This window comes from Siniperca chuatsi, linkage group LG11 (assembly GCF_020085105.1).
Source record: "Siniperca chuatsi isolate FFG_IHB_CAS linkage group LG11, ASM2008510v1, whole genome shotgun sequence".
Lineage (NCBI taxonomy): Eukaryota > Metazoa > Chordata > Actinopteri > Centrarchiformes > Sinipercidae > Siniperca > Siniperca chuatsi.
The window spans coordinates 9,981,597-10,003,768 of record NC_058052.1 but is presented as its reverse complement, the minus strand read 5'-3'; the positions used below and the strand labels follow the sequence as shown (position 1 = coordinate 10,003,768).

The following is a 22,172-nucleotide window of genomic DNA, read 5'->3' as shown; positions in this document are numbered from 1 at the left end:
GTACTCCAGTGATTTTACACATTAAGTTCAGTTTATTTGTCGTGGGGAGTAATTACTTCTGATGGTGTCATCAGGGTTATCGCGGCTTGGATTTGGAGATATAACAAATATTAGTATTATTTATAACAAAAATCCTGTGTTACAAACTGGGGCATGGAGTTTGAAAGACGTTGGTGTTTACCAGGGAGGAGAAGTCTTGGGAAAGATGCTTTTGAGTTGCATTATGGGAGAGGTAGGATCCAGCATTTTTGGAACTTGACCCACACTAGGGAATAAAAGACAGAAGTCTCCCAACCTTGTGCAAGTGCAGTATTAAATTGCTGGAGTACCCCTTTAATGCTGAACTGAGGGCAACTGGATTCACTTAGCTGACATCATGACATTTCTTCCATATATGGTGTTGCATCAGGTTCCATCAAATAATTGAGTGGTTTCCAAGAATCTCACCATCTCACCCATGAGCTAATTCAAGATCCTCTTAAGACAGAATGACTGTCAGTAATGGTTCAGTAATGACTGGACGACTAATTATCTCTCACAAACACTATCATAGTAAATCTGCCATGTCACTGCAGCAGGACTCAAGAGGGCTTATGAAACTCCATGATTCACTCATTATTTCCATCACTTTGTCAAAGACGTGTAATTATGTGTACTGTCTAATAGCTGACCTTCTACCGGATGCATCATCTAACCGATCCACAATGTCACACATTTCACAGCTGTGAAATGTTTGCAAAAAGTGACATCCATAACCTTACCAGGCTGAGACACTGTAGCTGCCGTGGAAATGAGAGAGAGAGAGAGCTGTGGGTGCAATTTCAAATTGGGAATGAAAATGTTGCTAAAAGTAATGAATAAACAGTTGAAATAGTTAGCGGGCAGTATTAGATAAACAGTTAAAATATCTAAAAATGTATCGTTAAGATTAGGATAAACTGGTGAAATAGCTCAAAGTAATGGGTAAACTGTTGAACTAGTTAGCTAAAACTACTGAATAAACAGGTGAACTAGTTAGCTATGTTACAAATGCAAACATAACCAAACTGACCTACCATTGACAATTAAACTGTATGAAAAAAAGATTGTAACAATATCCACTTTTATATAATGTGTATAGTGTTAACTAACATCCAGTTTATAATCCATTCATAACAGCATATTTGGAACACGGTGAGTGGTGTTGATGAAGGGGCACTTAAACTCATCCGATAGGGCTGTAGGTACATCAGACGAAAGCGAACAACTAAAATTAAGTGTTTGCCACAGCCGAGCATCAAGAAAATAAGACTCAAATTTGTAATGTCAACACACTCTTGTATTAAAGCTGTAGCGTGAGAAGATGACTTTTGGGAAGAGGTGAGACGCAAGATGAAAAGGATATTATAAATACAATTGACTCGAGCGCCCAAGTTCCCTCTATTTTCTCAGAGCAGTCCTTGTCACAGTCTAAACGGATGATTGCACTTTCATGGCAAAATATTAATAATGTGAAAATAAGTCAGTGGTTCAGGGAATTGTACTCTTGTCGTCGCTTAGAAAAGATTACATGCACGCTTAAAGGCTGAGACGATTCAAAATGTGTGGGGTTTATTTATATCAAACATATGGATGAATCAGATATTCTGGGTCACTAAGATGAGCTTATACCCTGTTTTGTTGTCGTTGTTTTTTTTCTAGTTCTACTTTACTCTTTAACCATCCAGCTTTGGGAGCAACTTCATGTTCACAAATATTGATCTCTCAGAGAACAAAGGAATTCTTGAGTAGTGTTCCCCTTTGACACAACATTATTTCACACCATCTAACTCTTGCTTATGCCAATACATGAGCATTTTTCCCCTTCCGAATATGAGGCAGTTTTCAGCACAATAGTGCACTCCACATTATATAAACACCTCACACTGTATATTGGCAGGAAATAAGGTGAGATAAGACATTAAAAAGTGGTGAACAGCTAAATTACAAGCCTAGGAAGAATCATAATACACGAGTGCAATTTCTACGTCTCAAGTTATTATGAGAGAGGTTACTGTGGTTGATTTGATTGCCTGGTTGAATGATTATGTATGAGAGAACAGGACTCATACACACACAGGGAATAAAAGAAGCAGATTTGGAGCATATCTCTGAAAATAAAAACTGCTAATAATTATACATCGGTGAGTGACAATATCCCCACAGTGCTCATCAGAGTTTAGACAAATTCAATAACTTCATCTTCTAAAGAAGCAGTAGAGCAGAAATGAGAAGTGAGCTTTATTCCCCTGTGCATGTTATGTCCACGCTTCTCTCTCGGTTCACAATGAAGGGCTTCGAGCCAAATCAGTGAGAGAGGCCGATGGGGTGAAAAATGCCGTCCTTATTTACGTGGGAGAGTGGAACAGATGCAGATATGACTTTGTTATCATGCAGCTCGTTGAACGAGAGGAGGCGAAAGGATAAGATGTGGAGGGAGGGGGGGTGTTCAGAGGAAGAGGAATGCGTGCTCCAATGTCAGGTTAATTGCAGGAATAGATTTCTTGGCAGGTAGGACAGGCCTAAATAAAACAAACGACCTGTTGTATCCCCCATTAGTAAAATATTCAGCATCATCTTCAGTATTTACAAAAATATACAGCAAGGCATTCTAGTGACTCAGCATCAATCACATGGCTATACTTCAATGAACAAACAAATCACTGCAGCAACTAAAGCATATGCTCAGAGGAGGCTCGTAAAAAACCTTGCCACATTTGCTTCGTGTCAACATTTTAAAAGGTTCAGTGTGTACAAGCTGATGGCTGGATGTGTTCAGTCCTATTGATTAACATGAAGCTCCTGATCGATTTGGGGCTAAAACACTCCACAGGTTTCCCCGTTCATCATTCCAGCGATGTCCGGCTCACTGTCTCAGGAAAACAATCACCAATAGAGATCAAAGTGATTTCATATTCCTTTTAAGTTGGGAAAAACAAAAAACGGACTTCTGTAGCAGCACGAGCAAAGTCTGTTTGCTGACTGTGTGTCTCTGGTGCCGACTGAGCAGCACTAACGGCTAAAACAAAGCTTCAGACTCAACATGGATGCAACACAGAATCAGCAGCAGTTTACAGAGTGCTTCATCCCCAAAATAAACAACAAGGAAGTCACGAGTCTCACTGAAGTGTTCTTTATTACCTGTGAGGAGGGTTTCATGAAACCAGTGTTAAACAACTGAGTCTATTTCTCAGTCGCTCTGACTGCTTGGTCAAGTTCCAAAAATCTGTGTTGCAAATACACTAATTTAAATCTGTGTCGATATCACAAGTGTTAACATACATACAGTATGACGCCTAACAAATACAGTAAGGCCACATCACTATTTGCACAATGACAGTTACAGTACAAACTGTGTGTGTGTTTGTGAGGAAGCTTGTCATAAATCTACAAATAGTGAAGAGGATGAAAAGGTTAAGACAATAATTTACAAAATATAGCAATGTAAAGCCGTCACCTTTAAAATTCCATCAACTATCCCTTTTAAACCAAAAGGTTTAAGTCTGTCAAGTATCAGAGCACCAATAATTATAATATTACAAAGTACTCAAGTCTTACAGCAATGATTCTGTACACGATGACCATCACATGCTGGTCAACATCTTTTAATCCACAGTCTTTTTCCACAGTTCCTCTGTTCCACTGAAGACATTTTCAATCTCAAATTTAATAACTAAGTTCATGATACACATACTGACAGTATGCTGCATATTCTGATACATATTCTGAAGCTGCACATGGTTTATGTTGGTACAGTATTTTTGTTAATATTAAGAACCTGCAATGTCATCTCAAAGTTTTTAAGATTATTTTCCAACAGAAAATCCAACATTGCAAAAATGCGTTTTTATCATATAATAATAACTGATAAAACTCTGAAACTCTGGGGTTTAAAGAAAACCACAGAAACTGAACTGACAACTAGTGTTGCGTACATTTTACCCACAGCGCCACCTGGTGAGTGTGGTGTGAGCCAGATTTAGTGGCCCCAGGGACAACCGCAGGGGTCTCCACAGGCCCTCTTCCTGTCCCAGAGGATGTGCAGCTCCTCAGCTGTGTGTTGGGGGGACGACAGCATATCCAGGTAGCACTCTTTCTCACACAGCCAGCCGGGATCCTGGCAATAGCAAAGGGGCAGGACAGTGGCTGTGTTAACATGCACAGACTGATTTGGTTATTAGCCGTACTCTGGTTAAGGTCTTACTCAGGTTCAAGAATTAACATGCACCTTTGATACGCTGCAACTGAACTCCGTGTTGCTCGAGTTTCACAGACTCCGTCAGCATAGTTCAGATTTTAGAGGTTTTATTCATCACATGCTCATACAATTTGTGCAGTGAAAAGCTGTAAGGGAGGTAAGGCTGTGCTAAAAGGCTACTGTACAATAAGGAATGCGCAACTGTTATGTATATTAAAGTAAAAAATATACATCTCACAGTTGTAAAGCAAACCATAGAATACCATTTTGTACAAAGCATAAAGAGCACACAAAAAGAATTGATTATCAATTCACAAAGTGAAATTACTAAGAGGTTCAGTCCTGCTTGCCACCATGTTTTTCACAGAAATCAAAATGTACAGTGAGAGGAGTAAGTCATTTATCATTTCAAGTCACATTTTTATTTGATATTGTATTTTTTTATTTTTAGGGTGTATTAGTGTATTCTTCAATTTTACCTAATGAAGCTCTGAAGACGGAAACATTGTTAACTAGAAGAGCACTCAGAGAACGCAGGCCTCCGCCAACGTCAATAGTCCAGTCTTCTATGATATGCAAATCTGCAAGCGCAACTACTATATATGTCTGGATATTTTACCAAAACTATTAGAATTACAGTATGTCAAAATATGGTTGTGCCTAGCTGAAGCCTCATCTTCTCAGCTGTGCTTTTTTATGTACTTTGCGCAGGTCGGAAATTCCACATTAATCGGAAAACAATCCCATCCGTGATTGGTTCTTTCTTACATTCCTGCTGCATTTGTTTCTACAGTAATGTTTGAGATGGCTGTTATGTTTTGTCGTACCTTGTCTGCTTCCTTGAAGAAAAAAAAATCTGATTGTATACATGATTCATTCAAAATTTTCTACACTATTTTCTAATATTTCTTAATGTCAGAGACTGAATGCCTGTCCGATCTTGATAAATGTTGGTGGACTGTGAAAACACCAGGGACAATGATGGAAAGTGTAGGACTTAATCGTTCTGTCCCTAACAAAGTCTGATATATTTTAGTAATATATTACAATGTTGTCAATAAACCAAACCAAATCATTTGTGATCATGAGTTGACGAGTCGGCAGATCTGGACGTCATGAAGCAATTTTTTTACCTGATATTTCTGTGGTCCAACAGCTGCCATCCATATCCCCATGCTCACATCTTCTCCCTGTAACAAGACATCCAGGGCAGATTCCTCACATTAAACTCGTGATTAACTGCCACCATATCCACACAGTCACTCGCTCCTGGGTACTCTACCTGGTAGGCCTTCGGTTTATCTGCATTACTGGCGAGCCACTGGACCAGGTCACGAGAGACCACATAGCCTGAGCCGCAGGCAAACGCCGGGTAGGCTGGACTAGCGTACTCCAGCTCCTGCCACTTCCCAATGCGGTCCACTGCCCAGCTCTGCCTGAAACTGGGTCAGGACGGTAGATACATTATCATCACATCCTGTCTGCCTTTCACCTGAGCCATCATCGTTTTCACAGAGCTTTCCTGTTTCTTTCATCTAAAGTTCGGCTGACAGCGCGCTGAAGTTAGGTGGCAAACACAAGTGGACTCAAATCACAAGCAAACTATACACTGTCAACAGGATCAGACACCAAATTGTACTTACTTCCCCCACCAGAGATTGCTGCGCTTGAGACCCTTGTGGTCAATCTTCATTAATACTGAGTCCACATTGATGTAACAGTCATCATCAGTTTTCAGCAGCAGATTAAAGTCAGCATTTCCCACAGACCTGCCAGAGATGGAATTTACAAATTCAATTAAAGCCCACCTTCTGAATTTTGGCAATATCCCAGAGTGGATTTACTATCAAATACCACTGAGAGCGAAGGGCAGGAGGTCTTACAAATAAATAATATACTTGCCAAGTCAAAGCTAAAGACCACTCTGTATATTTTGCTGCCTGATGACTCACAACTGTACTTTTTCCCCAGAATGAGCGATTGCAATCGTGATTCTAAAAGCAAGACATTTAGAGGCGACGACACACTTTCATTTCAGGTTGCTGATTTCCTCAGAGGGCCCAGGCAATTTGGAGACAGAGAATCGAGTCATTAGCACTTGGCATACCATTTATAGAACTGAAGCAGTTTGGAAGGCACGTTCCTGTAGGTGTCTACCACGTCTACGAACACCATGTCGCCGTGCCTGAGGCTCTCCTGCTGCAAGGCGGCGTCCTCCTGCCTCAGCCTGGAGGCATGGTGCTCCATCCTGGCTGGGCGGCCCCGCAGTAGCCCCGACAGGCCGTCTCTGTCTGACACACAGACAGTGGGAGGTGGGCATAGGGAGGCACGTGATGGGGGTAATGGGGGGGTGTAAATTGGATAAAATGGTGAAAGTCCAAAATAACTGCAAAATGGTCATGGGCACTGATGGCAACACTTAAATTAATGTTCACAGATTAAGCTTTATTAAAGTAGACACTTGTAGGAAATTAAGCAGCAAAGCTAGCCTACAGTGTGAATTAGGTGTAAGCTGCTAACCCCGTGTGTTTCTATATCACCTGTGCCTTGATGCTCTCTGTTCACTGAAATGCATTTCTAGTCATGACAAGCAGAATTCCACTGTCTTCCTCTGACACAAACAATTCATTGTATAACCACAAATCATCATGCAGTTCAAGTCAGCATTACTAGTAGGACAAGTATGAATGCAGGCAACAGAAATGTAGAGATGAAGTATGAAGTAGAGAAAAGGTAAAGCTTTGTAACAGAACGAAATGATTCAACATCCCTCATGGTTTTGACCAAATTTAACGAATCATGCAAAAAAAAATGTGTCGGGAACCATTTTCACGTCACATGGTGCTTTTGCTTGCATTTTATTTGGATACTTTGGTAGACTGCTAACATGTCTATTAGTGAGCGGTGGTATAGTTTGATTAACCACAATAAGCATAACATAATTAGGGCCAAAGTGACAGACTACTAACTCTCCAATCACAAAGCTCATCAAAATGCTCACATCTTCCACTTGCTTTATTCTTTTCCCACGATCTCGTTACGCTATATATTATGTGTGCCAAATAAAAATGTAACTAAAAACACACACTCTTGTGAAAGTTTCTGTATGTCGCACCAATTAATTTAAAAGCGAAACAAACTCTGCAGGTTATGACTTTACATATGGCTCACATGGCAACATATGACAAGTTAAGACACAACAGCCTGCAGGCATAACAACAGCCGCAGCTACAATCCATTGAAACTATAAGAAAAGATTAAATAGCTCCATCACAGCCTTCTTCCAATACTATGACAGCTGTGACTCTTTCAAATCGAATAGGGCTGGGGAAAACATTGCCAGAGCTTTTGAATATTTTCTAAATTTCACAGCTCTTTTATTCTGCTATTCATGTATTATTATGCATCACACCTTTAGCATGGATTCAGGTTAGACACTCTCTATGAAAGCGGTTTTTAAAATGAAATATTAAACATATATTACATTACTACATGTCCAGGCCCCATCTCAGCATGTAATTCAATAACACTGCACAACAAAGCATAACATCAAAATTACAGTTCCCAATTTGTGTTTGCAAATACAGATGAAGCCACTGGAAACTCAATATCATGCTTAACAAATAAATGTATTATTTTGGTCTATGTCCGAGACACTTGCCTGGCTGTGCTTTTTGAACAAGACCAAAACTGACATTTAGTAAAAGTTCACACTAGCCTTATTTATGAGAAGGATGAAGCCACGCATAGAAAATACTGATAATGCATTTAACATTATATGTTTGATTTGCCTGGTTAAGGCTGGTAATGCAGAAGTAGTAATGATATAGATTGAGTTTCCAGTGGCATTAACCACATGCAAGAAATATGAATGAACATACCTTCATCTCTCTATGAGTCCTCTAGGTGACCAGTGTAACGAATCCGAGGCTGAAAACAGAGGTTGAAGAAGCTGTTAGGCATTACAGACAGTGCCAACTTCAGTCTGACACAACAAGACACGGTGATGTTATGATGACATCACTTCTTCTGCTACACTGCTGGATGCCCTGAAAAAGCTGGGTGGTAGACGCACACTTTACAAAACACGTCGTCTGCACATGAAATCTCCTTGTAGGGGTTGCGGGGTTCATTCTGAATTGAGGCTCTAATTTGATTTACGAAAAGTTTAAAGATCCTTTGCTTAAATAATCCTAACTAATGCCACAGGAGAATGGTATGTGTGCTCGAGCTTTCGAGCCACATTCCCAAAAATATCGGTGTTGCAAAGTAAAACCGTGACAGGCTGATCGCTCTCATTCGCAGAGCCCTTAAAGCCGTTTATGTAATGCCCAGTGCACTGTAGTCAGTCAGTCAGCAGTCAGACTTGGCTGGTGGCTACGAATGGCGAGCAAACACAAACTAACTAGTCGCTGGCCAAAGAGACGACTTCCTTCCTCGGTCTACACAGATGCACGGATAATGAAGTGCTTTAGGATAAAGTGATATACAGTAGGAGCCGCACGGTGCTCGGTTCTCTGAGTACGGCAGCGTGGTGTGCCTGCTGTCTGCACTGCACTGACTATACCAACACTACAGCAGAGGATGACGCCATTTCTGTAGCTGACAGTCGGCTAAAAAGGACAACACTTCAGCGCACAAACACTGGAAAATGCGGGACCAGTGGTCGCAATTCACCTGCCCCTGTCGGAGCCATTTCTCTGTCGGAGACGAATCTCGGTTTTTACAGAAAAACTGCCCCGACACCGTCCTTTTTCGTTTTCGCTTCTCCCCCTTGTCTCGGTGAGCTGCTCTCTGCGCAGAGTACACTCGACAGCAGAAATAGAGCGACAACACCACTGCTTATGGGCAGGCAACACGGCACCAAAGCAGACCTTTACACAAATGTCATATTAAAGCTGTGTCGCAATAACAGCCTTAAGTTCAACAAAGTGAGAATCGGCCGTGCAGCCCCATTAAAAGTCACTTTCTTTCTTCACAAAATGTTCTCTCTATCGACTGGTCTGGCATTTCGCTGACTGCTCACTGAGTAACGTTGAGTGAGGCTGCTTCTCACAAAGAAACAAGTCGACGAAACGGTTCGCAACAAGGTCAAGCTCGAGGAAGACTTGTAACGCAGCAACATCGCATTAATACCTACACCATTGTATCGTTATAACAGAAGCCAAGGTCGCAGCCCTCATGTATGGCTCTTGGTCGCGGAGGATACAAAGTCATCCGCCCCAGACAATTTGCTAGACCAGCCGCTGCCAGTGAGTGATTGACCACCACCAACAATAATGCACACACACAGCCCGAGCCTCGGCCTGAGAATGATTGACGGGCACATTAACCCCGCCTCTCCCAAAGGTACGGTTGCCCATTGGATGGCACAATGAAGGGAAACGCCTTAGCAGCACAGGATTGGCTGACCCAGGAGAAAAATATCAGTGGTAAGGTGTACGAAGTAACCCTACTGGGTGGCTCTCACAATACACAGAGAAAATGCTGAAAGACTACAATCCCCAGTTTGGGAACACATGTGTGCGTTGGATATGAATTACGGACTGGCCCGACAACACGGAGGTGTGTTTTTCAGACGTGCTTACAGGTCGGAAGCTTTTACCGGGACATGTAGAAATTTAACTGTAACACACAATGTGCGAGGCACCCATGTTACATTCCCCACCTACTCTGCGCCTGCTCTGTAACGCATTTTTAATGTAAAGCTTTACAAACAACGCATTAGTTTAGCATTTCTCATTGCATTCCCTGTGTCTCAGGTATGTGTTTATTTAAAGGAAAAGTACGATAAGTGAGTAAAAGTATCACTCACAAATGATACCCACACAGTTCCTGTGTATTTTGCTGCAAAGTGTGTGGCAGCATGTTGCAGTTATGTCTCTGATATCAGTTACACCAAGATGGCCTTCGAGTCTGACAATGTTCTTGTCATGTCAACACACTTGTTTCTGCAATTTCTTCAACTACAGTTCTGTCAACTCAACCCTGGTTCCCCAATCTGTCAGTTAAGAGCCAGCTTTGAGTTTGGTGCTGAGAAATAACAGATACAAGTAACCTAACACGAACACGCCACAAGCATCACTAATTAGAATTATACACATCTTCACTACTTCTGTTTACTCTAGTGTGAGTGTGGACACCAAGCCTTTTAACTTTCAGAGCTCAGTAATATCACTATTATTTCAATAAGCTCTCAATCAACAACAGGTCAGAGGGATGACTGGCTTTTGTGGCTTGACTTTTGGATGTAACTGCCAACTGAAGGACTTAGCACGAGCCCATATACCCACAGCTGCTCTCCTGCCTTTAAATTAGAAATTCATTATATTTGAATGGGGGGTATCTGTAAAAATACAAAATAAAGTGCATATACTGTATATAACACATAGCTACAAGTGAGTGAGCAAATACACATAAAAACCCTATATGCCACACTATCAGCATACACTATTTGATTGACTTTGACACCCGAGATTCATTATCTTTACATTTTAAAACTGAATTTTAGAATAACACTGTAGTGTAACTGTATGAACGCCTTGCTTAAAACACATTGATAAAGAACACCAAATAGTTCACCTATTCAGATTTGAAATTATTATTACATTATAAATTAAATTATATATACTATTATATTAACATTTATTAAAATAAAATAATTAGCATTCAATGTAATTGTCGTCTTGTAGATTAATTAATTTATTTATTAAAATGTAATAGTATTAAAATTATATATGAATTATAAATTAAATGATATATTATTATATATAAATTAAATTATATATTATTCAGAAAACTTGCACATTAGTGCAAAAATCATATCATGGGAATGCTACTTCTAGAGTCTAGTACAACACTGACAACTGTTGAGCTTGCTGTCTGTCCCTAATTTAAAAGTTTGTTCCGACTTTCATAAGGCAAGGGCACTACTGCACTTCCCGTTTCCACTGCTTTTCTAGCCTGTTAGCTTACTACTATAATTTCCCATAGAGGTTAGCGAGTTAGCTAACATTATCTTGCAGTTTACTGCATGCAGCCTGTGGAAGCTCGTTAGCCACCAGCGTCTAGCTTTCCAACAAATGCTGTTCTAATAAACTGACGATGTGAGATTTCTAAAATGAGCAGTGGTGAAAGTTACTGTATTCTGTTATGATCAAAAGTTGTCTACTTCCACTTTAAAATGTTGATTAAAAACGTTGCTGTCTGTTGATCCTTTGACAAGAGCTGAAAACTTTACTCTAAACACTTACTCTTTACTCTTAAACTCTAAACATTGAGAAACAAGGAAGGTTTTTCTTCTTGTCAACCTCCCCCTTCTCCTATGAGAAAGATGATTAGCCGAGTTAAAAAATGATTGACAGAGGATTGTAAGCCTCTGACTGGCCAAATTAAAATATGATTTGCAGTTACCCCTCCCGTTCAAAGTCTCGGGTCTGCAGAGATACCCTACTCTCTCTTGCGGAGGTCCGCCATTTTGTGCAGCTAGGTACTCTTGGAAAAGCCACTGAAGACCAGCCAGATCACTTCATTTTCCTTTATTCTTCCATCTGGTTAAGTATTAGTAGTGTATCCTTAATAATTAATGTGTTTGCATTGTGCTTCTTTACATTTTTTGAGGGACCTATAACGGCAGGTAACTGATAATGATGCTAACAGTTCTTCGGGGATTGAAGCTGTTATTTTTCCAATTTGGACAAGCTAACCTGTGACAACACATTAGCTGAGGTTGTAAGCACTATGTCTGTTGGTAGTTGTTGATTGTATTTTAAATATACCGAATTGTAATTTTTATGGGTTATTGTTTGGATGATTAACCTAAGATAGCTAATATGTGCTAAAATAAAATCAGCAGTATCCTAAAATAACTTCTCTAAATAATTCCATTTAAAATCAATAAACTATCGGAGTTCCAATAAGCATAAAATGCATATACAATAAATTATTAGGAATTGTAATATATCAAAAGGAAAGCCATGTTACTGCAAGTGCTACACCCTGAGCAGCACCAGCATAACCATGCAGGCTAGCCGTTAGCTTGTCTCTCTCACAACGATAGTGAGGCTTCGCTTCAGACCAGGGGGGAGCGGGCAGGAGGAGACAGACCCTGACTGACTCCTCCTGCACTGGCACACCTCTGTTCCATTCTCGGTCTTTGATCAGAATCAGAAATACTTTATTGATCCCCGAGGGGAAACTCTTTTGTTACAGAGTGGAGAGATCGTGGAGTTGGCGCCATACGCCGCTGCCTGAGGTTTTGGCGGCTAGCGGCGCGGCCCACTCACGTTAGGCAAAAGCAAAAATTGGCGCCATTTTGGGACACAACGTGCGAGCGGGGTTGGGCCCGCAGGCCCGCGGTGAAAGCCTCGTCTGGGGCCCGGGGGGAGGGGGAAGGTTGGGGTGGCATGGGGATGCCCCTCTTCCCAGCAGCCCTGCATATCATCCTGCGGCTCCCTCCTCGTCGCAGACAGCCTAGGGCTTCTTCGGTGGGACCTTCTCCACCTCTGCCACTGGTGCCGGGCCAGCGGGAGGGCCCGATGAAGTGCAGCCACAGCTCGCGCTCCTCCCTGTTGAGCGAGAGACCTTCGGAGCAGGAGTCGGCCTCCTCCGGGTGACGACATGGCAGGCAAAGGAAGCACGACTCGTGGGCGTTCGAGAGCGGCATGGATGCGGCCATGGTGCTGAAGTAAAACTAGCAAACAGGATGGGAAATGGGAAAAAGCACGTACGAAATAGAACAAATTCTCTGGTCTACAGTTCTTATGACTAGTAAGTGTTGTTTTTATGGAGAACAATGAATAAACCCAAAGATTACAATAAATTCAATGGTATTACAACAACTATTTGAGCTTGATGTCTCTCAGATGGCTGCCCACCCTGAGTCTGGTTCTGCTCGAGGTTTCTGCCTCTTAAAAGGAAGTTTAAAGAACACCAAAAAGTTCACCTAAATTAAATTATACTGAAAGTCATTAAAACAATTTAAAAAGTATTAAATGTAATGTATTAAATGTATATATGAATTATATATAAATGATTTATTATTCAGAAAACTTGCAAATTAATGCAAAAATCACGTCATGGGATTGCTACTTCAGTCTAATACAACATTGAAGACTGTTAACATTAACACACTGCTTATTACTTATTCCACTGATTATTACTTATTTTATTACATTGTATTATTATACTGTATTATCATCATCAACCGGTAAACCCACTTGGTACTTCACACTTATTTTATCTTACTTATACCCACCTGGTACTTAATTTATTTTCTGACCTGTTTTTATAGTGTTTTATATTTTTTGCTCGTACTTTCTCCTGTGTGCACTGACGTAAAGGCGAGCTACTGTAACAAAGAGTTTCCCTTCGGGGATCAATAAAGTATTTCTGATTCTGATTCATAAACTATAAACGTAGGCATCTCACTAGCAGTTGCCATGGCATCTCAGTGGCAGGTGCCATAAACAGCAGCAGGTCAGTGGCACTGCCACTATTTGAGCTTGCTGTCTCTCCAACCCAGACAAAATGCAAAACAGAACACACATGGTTGTGACACATGGTGTCATTTTGGTATGGAACACTAACCAATTCAAAATTCATCCGAGTCTTGAGGGATTAACACTTAAAAACTAGGAAACTTGTTTTTTCATTATGTAGTTCCAGATGGGTGAAACTGAAATACCAATTCTATGGTGGTTGTTTTTTCATCTTCCATGAACCAGTCAGTTGCCACATGCAAATTAATGGCATATACACACGCTGACAAACATTAGATTGTAGTACACTCGAGGCTGCTCATTTATCTTCAAAAATGACGCTCAACAATTGCATTTTGGTTTTCCTTACTTTTTTGTGTTCTTTGTCTTCCGATTATAGATTTGTTGTGTGAACTTGAAGCCATGGACGGTGACTTGGAAGCTGCCTCTGAGCGAATTCTGTTGGAACCATACAAGTACTTGTTGCAACTGCCAGGTGAGTCTTTTTCCATGTCAGTGACTGCAGAGGTGGACACATACAGACATGCAGCCACAGAGTTATCAAAAGCCGTGTTTACTGCTGATGAGTCACACTGGACCTTCTTGTTAGTCACACTGGATCATAACATCAGCATAATGATGAATGTGACTATGGCTCTAGCATACATGCAGCAGACCTAATCACAAAAAACATGCACCCAGCATTCACTGTAAACTGCATGCTGCATGACATGTGAGGGGATAACACCTAGCTTTGTGTTAGGAGATGCTGCTTAACTTCATATAAGTGTATATACCGTATGTTACTGCTGTGGCACAGTTGGTTTGAACTTTAAGGGCGTTAAATTCATCCATTGTAACTCAGTCAAAAACTGAACTACGTTTTGTTTCACATAGTGCATTTGGAACACAATCATGACAACTGACTAATATGGTACTTATATTTCAAATCTGTTTTTGCAGTCTCACTATGTTATTGGTGTCATTTTGTTCAGACCTAAATTATATGGTTTTCATTTAAACATTTCACTGTAAAAACAGTAGGTGATGGTTTGAACATGAACAGATTTGTCACATTGGTAATGTAATGTACTCATATTTGAGGCTGTACTTTACACATTGATGGCCCCAAACAGTAATGAAATGGAACGGTTTGAGAAATTATAATTTTAATACCCATAGTCAGCAAACTGTAGTTGTGTGGATGTTTTAACACCCCAGTTTGCTAAGTCTTATTTCTCTTGACCGAGCGCTCACTTGCTGCTGTTTAGGAGACAGTCTTTATTTGTTTCTCCAGTTTTTATTGGTCACTTATTGTCAGTGGAGAAGTGACTGACCTAAGACCAGAATTTTATTTGGGTAAATAGGACTAAGAGTCTCAGTTAGTTGGGGTGTTTCCTCTGTTGCAGCGTCACTGTGTCATTTAGGCTCATAAGATAAGATTATTTTAAAGTCTTGCAACAGACATTCCCATTAAAGGAACATTTCCAGTATTATAAACCTGGGTCTTTTTGTCATAGTTTTGGCAAATATATCTATAGGTTTGCTTAAAATTGCACTCACCCTCGTCACGATGTGAGCACTCAGCTGGAAATGGCTTTACAACAGAGTCTAATGGGGTCAAAGAAAAACAGGCCTTAAACCTTGTCTGTGAAAATCAGAACACTTCCTGTGCTTCATTTAGGCCAGCTACAAGACGACTTCTTCTTTTCTTTTCTTTTTTTTGACTTTTTTGACTCAGTTATTCTATCCACGTCACATACCACCTCCACTGTTGCCTAAACAGAGTTGTGTGCCCAGGCCCTCCTGCATGATTAACTCCGAATCAGCTCTGCAATACAAAAAAACTGAGTTAATGGATTAATGGGTGAAATGTTAACCTTTAAATAACTGCTTGATTCTATTTTTAAAATCTGTGTGATTTTTAGAATATTTTCGTAAAGCTGTTTCTTGCAGAGCGGTGTATGTCTACAATGTGAGGGTGAGATCAGTCTGACATGCTTACCTGTGGTTATAGTGGCTGAACAGGTGACAGGTTCTGAAACATTGTACTTTTCCTTTAAAGTTTGGTTTCTCTGGGAATAAGACGGTGTAGTCCCTCATTCGTCCAGGAGTTATCTATCGTAGAAAAGGTTTCAGTCGTAGTCATCTGGACACTGTTTTCAGAATCAAGACGTTTCGGCTCCCATCTGGAAGTCATTCTCAATTGTGAAAAATGCACAAGCTAGGTGTAATCCGGACATTACAACATAGAGCCCAAGAAGTGCCCACCGGCTCAGAGGGTAAGAAGAAAGAGGAAAGGCATGTCCAGAATGCACTCTCAGCCTGTGGTTATCCTACTTGGGCTATCAACAAAGTTAAAAGAGCCAAAAAACAGGACAAAAGTGTAACAGAACCAAGAAGGAACGGTGTCTCCATTCCTTATGTATCTGGACTGTCTGAAAAACTACAAAGGATCTTTAGACAGCACGATGTTCCTGTCTTCTTTAAACCAGGCAACACTTTAAGACAGAAACTTGTTCATCCTAAGGACAAGATGCCCACACAAAACAGAGTAATGTAGTTTACTCAATTCAATGCAGTGAGGAAAACTGCAAAGAACGGCACATAGGTGAGACTAAACAGCCACTTCACAAAAGACTTTATCAGCACAGACGACACGCTAACTTGGATTACAGAGCGCCGTGCATTTGCATCTAAAAGCTACAAACCACACATTTGAAGACAAGTGAGGTGAAGATTCTAAGTAGAGAGAAGAGTTGGTTTGAACGGGGCGTCAAGGAAGCCATTTTTGTGAAAAAAGAGAACCCCTCTTTGAACAGAAATGGTGGTCTGAGATTCAACTTGCCAACCGTTTACCACAGTGTATTATCACCTTGGTCACGCCAATCACATGCTAATCAGGTATTTAACAGTGATGAGGGAGGTGCAGCCAGAAAACAATAGGCCTGATTACTGATTACTGGGCCATCGTGGAAACAAAAGAAGGGCAGTTTCAGGTGAAACTTGCTAATCAACAGATACTCAGGTAGACTCCCTCCTGAGGGCAGGGCTTAAGTAACACAGAGTAGCTTAAATTTCTGAGTTCCCGGTCCATTTTTCACAATTGAGAATGACTTCTGGATGGGAGCCGAAACGTCTTGATTCTGAAAACTGTGTCCAAATGACTACGACTGAAACCTTTTCTCTGGGAATATTTAGCCACCATCTACTAGCAGCGTTAATATAGACCTCAACAGAGTGTGCATTCCTAAATATCAGCAACATAAGGACTCAAAGGAAAAAATACTAATGTCAGCAAAGCCTAAGCTAACACCCTGTTTTTTTACAGGTTATCTTTTTCCTTTGCATACTACAGTACATATGTCTATTAAAACAATAAAACTTGTTTTCTGCTCTCTTCTCAGAAAGCAGGTGAGGACAAAACTAACCCAAGCATTTAACCACTGGCTTAATGTTCCAGAGGACAAACTGCAGGTGAGAAATCGGCCATTTCAAGCCTCTTAATAACATTCAGAGTCGTGTGATGTTTATTGTTGCAGACGGGCCCAGGAAGGTGAAATGATGCTGTGCTCATTCCGAATAGGCAATTTATTTTGTAAAGTAACCAGAGTGTTCTGTCAGCTGAGTTGTTCCTAACTGAATATAAATGTAAAGCTTGGATGTAGAGCTTAGAGCACCTATGATTTATTACAGGAGGTTAATGCAGCTCAGGATCAAGTGGAATGAAATGAAAAGGGTGGAGCAATGTTTTCAAAAACAGAACAGTTATCCTTTTCTATATTTGTTTGATCTGTAGATTGAAAAATGCAGTTTTCCCTTATTGCTGATTTCATGAATTGTTTGAAGTTGGATGCATTTTGTTTGCCCATATAGATGGTGCGTTAAAGAGTTTGTCTTAAGGAAAGTATAGCCTAAATGCTAAAGCTGCGTTAAACCATTTTAAGCTACCAGGGGCAGAAGAACTCTATAACAAGTTGATTGACTAACATGTTAGCAAACAGTTGTTTACTTAAACATCCATCACCATTATCATCCAATTTGAGTTGCATTTATGTCCACCCGACAGGTGTAGGTCCAATATTTACTCTCTTAATTTTGGTTTGGTCTCCACCAACTGCTGAGAAAAATATCTGGATCTTAAGCTTGCTAGATGTTCGACTCTCTTCATCAGCTAGTTGCTAAGTTTGTCCGTGGTTTGGTGCTGGGCAGGTTTTATTTATTTATTTATTTTAGCTGAAAATGGCTACTTGCTGCTGTTGCAAACAAGTTTAAGACTGAAGTGAGAATGAACCATACAGTAAATTTGTGGTGTCTAAAACCAAAACAAGAAGCTACATGAGGGCAAAAAGCTCTGTAAAGCTGCAGAGTTGGGTGATACAGGAATTATCGTTGTGTGTTTGTCACTAATAGTGACTGTGTTTACATTACAATATTAACTGTTTTTAAGAGATAATTGTGAGGTTTGACTGCTCAAAGGCACAGTCCATTAGTCTGTTTCCAGACCTCTGAATTGCCGCCCACATCACACATTTTGTGGAGCGATTCAAAAAGGTGGTGAATGGCTGTTTAGCCAGTTGGAGAGCAAATCAAGCCCATCAAAGGCTTTGTGGGTTAAGACTAAATTGTGACTAACAATACCAAGCTGTGTCAGATCCAGGGCATCTTATGCTGTGTTCACATTTCTTCATTGTTTTACCATTTTTATGATGCAGTCCCCACCCCCAGAACAGCACAGTGGAGCTCCTTTTAAACTTGAATAATGAAGGAATCATTTACATAGAAATGCAGCCTTGAATTAATTAAATATGTACCCAAAAAAAGTTTTTTAAAAATCATGAAGTGTCATTCAAACTATGACACTGATGAAGTCCTGCCTACTGTGGATGTATTCACAACACTTGCACTGTCTCCTCTCTATTCTTAATTTTGAAAAGGCATTTTCTGACAAGGTAGCTGTTACATCTACTGTTTTGGTGTCTACTCATGACTCGGGACTTTCAAGTTGCTCAGTGGTGGCACATTAATAATAACATTATTTAATAATATCATAAAGAGCACTTCTCAAAATATTTTAAAAACAATGGCAGCTAACTAGCTATTGTTGGCCACAATATAAACAAAATTAAGTGCTATACAACAGAAACACAATTCAGTCATCAGGGACTTTTTTCATGTATTTACCATGAAGTTTTCATGAATCCAAGAAGATGGGAGACCTGCCCACTAAAACTGTATTTTTCCCATTTTCATAAAGATTAATAACATTTTGATATAAATCAGGATTATAGGTTTTCTATACTCTCCCACTTCTGCTTTTAAATATAGCATAGCGTTAAAGATTGCTTCCAAGTCCAGTCATGATGGTTTTCGCCTAGACTGTAGTTAGTTGTGTTTTGACAGTTGGTCCTGATCCTGGTCCTGTGTCCAGTGATGAAGATATGGAGACTAATCTGTGTTTTCTTAATCTACATGCCTTTTGCAGTGCAGAATGCTAAGTGCTGAGCCTGTCAGGTCTCATTAGGTTTGCTGTTCAACAGGTTTCCCTTGTCCTGAATGTTTTATAACCCCCACCCCCAAATAGAGGAATCCTAGTTCTGCAGCAAAGCTCAGAGGTTGCACTGTTGTCTCCTGTGGTCATTTTATCTTCCAGTGCACAATAAAAGTCTCCCCCCGATGTGATGACTGGTTTCAGGCCTTAATAAAAAATGCCTGTCAAAGAGTAATAAAGTGCTCAGTCTCTTCTTAGGAGTTATTGAGTATTATAGATCAATCCTGTCATGTCAGCCCTCCATCTCACACTTTGCATCAGTGGAGGTATATTTAATCACAGCTTTCTCTGCTACTATTATAATGGGTTGTATGTCTTCAAATGAATGAATTCAGTTTGCAAAATTAATAAAAGGAGCGACTCAACATTCAAAGTGGCATTTTTCATTATTTTCACATTAGATGCTACGTTTCTAGACTTAAGTGCTGCCATTTTCAATTCAGGAGCACATATGCTTGTTGAGGCTTCAATGACATGTTACCTTAGAGTTTTGAGTTTGACTGATCAGCTTTTGATGCAGATTGGTTGGCAGTTCATTCATATTCATTCATATGCAGATTGTAACCAAATCTACTTTTGTTCTCCTGATAATTCCACTTCAGACAGAATTTCCTTGTTACGGTACAGCGGGTAGTTGAGGTTTAAATTTACCTCACATATCGAAGAATGATCTCCCCCTATGACTCCCTCTGTCTCCCCCCTCTCTCTCTGTGTAGCAGCTCTGTAAACTCCTGCTGAACCCATCATGCAGACTCCTCTCATCATCATTAGCACACCGCTGCCAAGAAGTCGCCGCCATGGAAATAACTGTGCCTTCAGATAGATGGAGGCAGTGACAGTGGCACACTGTCTCATTCATTTGGCAATGAAGTTTTTACCCCCATATGTGCTTCTCTACAGTGTAGTACAGCACAGGTTGCGGAGGCTTGGGAAATTCCCCCTGTACACTTCAGTTACCTTGGTAAATGGTAAATTGTATACTGTACTTGTATGGTGCCTTTCTAGTCTTCCGACCACTCAAAGCGCTTCACTCTACATATTGCATTCACCCCATTCATACACTGATGGCAGGTGCTAACTGCTCATCAGTCCAGAGAAACTAACTAAGCATTCACACACACCGAAGGCACAGCCCTTGGGGTTCAGTGTCTTACCCGGGGACACTTGGACATGTGGGCTGGAAGCCTTGAGCTGGCTGGCTTCCTCCTGTTCTCTGTGACAATGTCGAAAGGTTAGCTTTTGTATACTATCTTCGGTCTTTTACTTTGAAACGTGTCTTTCATGAGAATGTCTGCTGCCTCGGGCTTAGAGCTTCTTGTAGGTTTTAATGTGGCGAATGCAGAGGGAGACTATAATGTAGCTGCCTCCATGAGAAAATAACTAGGAAGTGGGTTGCAGGTTAGCATATCAAATATGATGTGTAGCAACTCATAACTGCTGGACAGTGTTATAATAAAAGTTATCCCTTTTTAAAGAGGTCAAATGTCTGTATACAACCTGTAATGTGTTAGAGGGTTGTCGTTACGTGGAGCTGATAAGAGGTCGTGACAACAGCAGATTGTACTGCAGTAAAGTCTGATCAGGCTGGACAGCACATTTGTAATACATTTGTATTGCAGGTATTTCACAGAAATAGCTTAGCTGCAGTAGTTAGCTAGACAGTTCCTGACACATCTCATCTTGTGATCAATTTAGTTAGTAGATGACAGCCTAAGCAATAGCCACACTCATTAAATATCTGACCTTTGCTGAAATAGCTCCTCTGTTCTATTCTCTAAATGTTTCATAAATGTGTACTCATTTTTTATGATGACAGTGAAGGTAGTATTTGGTTCAGGCGAGGTGACCCACCACTTCTATAAAACACTGCTGGAAAACCCTGTATTGTAAGTTAGTTGATTAGTTATGAGCTCCATTATCCACATTGTGGGAAATTGTCTTCGCTTCGATTCACAGCATCAAAGACAAGACAAGACAAGAGATGAGGACAAACAGGAGGGACACGGCATCAACAAAAACGTGATTTAAAAAACATACAAAACATAAATCCCTGTTTAAGATTATACTGTGGCTTCTTGAGCATTTTACAAAATGTCAAGATGTCTTGGTAGGACATCTGCCATGTATTCTATTTGTACACACAATCTGCTGTTCTAGATGAATGAGAGAGCATTTTTGAATGACAAACGGCTGTAGGCATGGTGTGTGATCATATGGGATGACAATGTTAAAACCTTGGCCAGTCCTGCAGTCTGACTCTTGTGTACTTGTGGAGGTTAGCACCTACTGTAGTCTCTAAGTGAGACAGGTTTCTGTGTGCACATAACTGACTTGTCTGTTTCAGAGTTATTTCCCCTCAATATATTGGACTCAGTGCACTCGTTTGTTGTGAAGGAGTCTCTGCATTCTTAATGGATCACTGATTGTAGCTTTGGCAAACAGTGAGTTTCTGAGTCAGTAACCTCTGGTGATAATCAATGAAGTCTTGCGGAGCAGAGAAAGCACTCGGCACTTAAACAGCAGCATCATACAGCGACAGATTCCTTGGAGAACACAGACACTCGGAAGTCCAAAACGTGAAAATTGTTGGTGTTTGGGTTTGATAGCTGCTATCTGAGGCTGTTATTGATGTGAATTTCAACTTTTGTCTTGCCTGTTAACTTGTTCCTTTGTCCTGACATGGAATTGTAATTCACTAAGACCAGTCTGTTTGCATGAACCTCTGAATCCTTGAGTATGTTTTTGGCTGCGTAATATTCCATTTTCTCGTTCATGTGTGCATTCATTGTAGCTTTACCCACAACCCCCCTCTCTTGTAAGTGGCTCACTGAGGTTGCAGGGTGAGCGAGTGTCGGGACCCTGCCGCAGGAAAGGTTGTGTTTGGTGGATAAACTGCTTAACTGGCCCAGCCTTGGCCATCTGCCTG

The 22,172-nt window shown here is 40.6% G+C and overlaps 3 protein-coding genes across 11 annotated transcripts in view; 1 reads left to right on the top strand and 2 right to left on the bottom strand.

Moving 5' to 3' along the window:
* ggps1 (geranylgeranyl diphosphate synthase 1) overlaps positions 1 to 22,172 on the top strand; it is a 37,400-nt gene that overhangs the window by 12,741 nt on the left and 2,487 nt on the right. Inside the window, exons 1-3 of one of the 3 annotated variants that reach the window (XM_044214552.1) lie at positions 11,616 to 11,769; positions 14,096 to 14,191; positions 17,102 to 17,172. In XM_044214552.1, coding sequence (XP_044070487.1) covers positions 14,119 to 14,191; positions 17,102 to 17,172 — 144 coding nt within the window. In that variant the 5' untranslated portion in view covers positions 11,616 to 11,769; positions 14,096 to 14,118. Of the gene's footprint in view, positions 1 to 11,615; positions 11,770 to 12,847; positions 12,986 to 14,095; positions 14,192 to 17,101; positions 17,173 to 22,172 lie in introns of those variants that run through there. The other 2 variants (XM_044214551.1, XM_044214553.1) reach the window with 2 other exon arrangements.
* LOC122884530 (UDP-GalNAc:beta-1,3-N-acetylgalactosaminyltransferase 2-like) lies at positions 3,136 to 9,538 on the bottom strand. 7 transcript variants are annotated; one of them, XM_044214556.1, is made up of 7 exons: positions 9,357 to 9,528; positions 8,098 to 8,146; positions 6,324 to 6,503; positions 5,860 to 5,985; positions 5,499 to 5,658; positions 5,350 to 5,406; positions 3,736 to 4,135 (listed from the first exon to the last, which is right to left on the bottom strand). In XM_044214556.1, exons 3-7 carry the CDS (start codon positions 6,461 to 6,463, stop codon positions 3,998 to 4,000), a joined length of 621 nt encoding a protein of 206 aa, XP_044070491.1. In that variant the 5' UTR covers positions 6,464 to 6,503; positions 8,098 to 8,146; positions 9,357 to 9,528; the 3' UTR covers positions 3,736 to 3,997. The 7 variants fall into 7 exon arrangements, with proteins under 7 accessions (XP_044070495.1, XP_044070494.1, XP_044070491.1 ...); XM_044214555.1 differs by having other exon boundaries at positions 6,324 to 6,507; positions 9,357 to 9,527; XM_044214558.1 differs by lacking the exon at positions 9,357 to 9,528 and adding an exon at positions 8,894 to 9,339.
* The window catches only part of b3galnt2 (beta-1,3-N-acetylgalactosaminyltransferase 2), a 36,152-nt gene continuing 18,289 nt past the window's right edge, over positions 4,310 to 22,172 (bottom strand). Inside the window, exon 12 of the mRNA XM_044214544.1 lies at positions 4,310 to 5,294. The gene's annotated coding sequence lies outside the window, so the exon portion shown is untranslated. The remainder of the gene's footprint in view (positions 5,295 to 22,172) is intronic.

Excerpts from the sequence above, each read along its gene's own strand:
- LOC122884530 (XM_044214554.1), bottom strand. The coding sequence starts at position 7,723 with ATGGGGCCTGGACATGTAGTAAT. Across the intron at positions 6,504-7,700 it reads GGGCCTGGACATGTAGTAAT|AGACGGCCTGTCGGGGCTAC; the intron begins GTAATATATGTT and ends TGTGTCAGACAG. Across the intron at positions 5,407-5,498 it reads ATAAACCGAAGGCCTACCAG|GGAGAAGATGTGAGCATGGG; the intron begins GTAGAGTACCCA and ends GTCTTGTTACAG.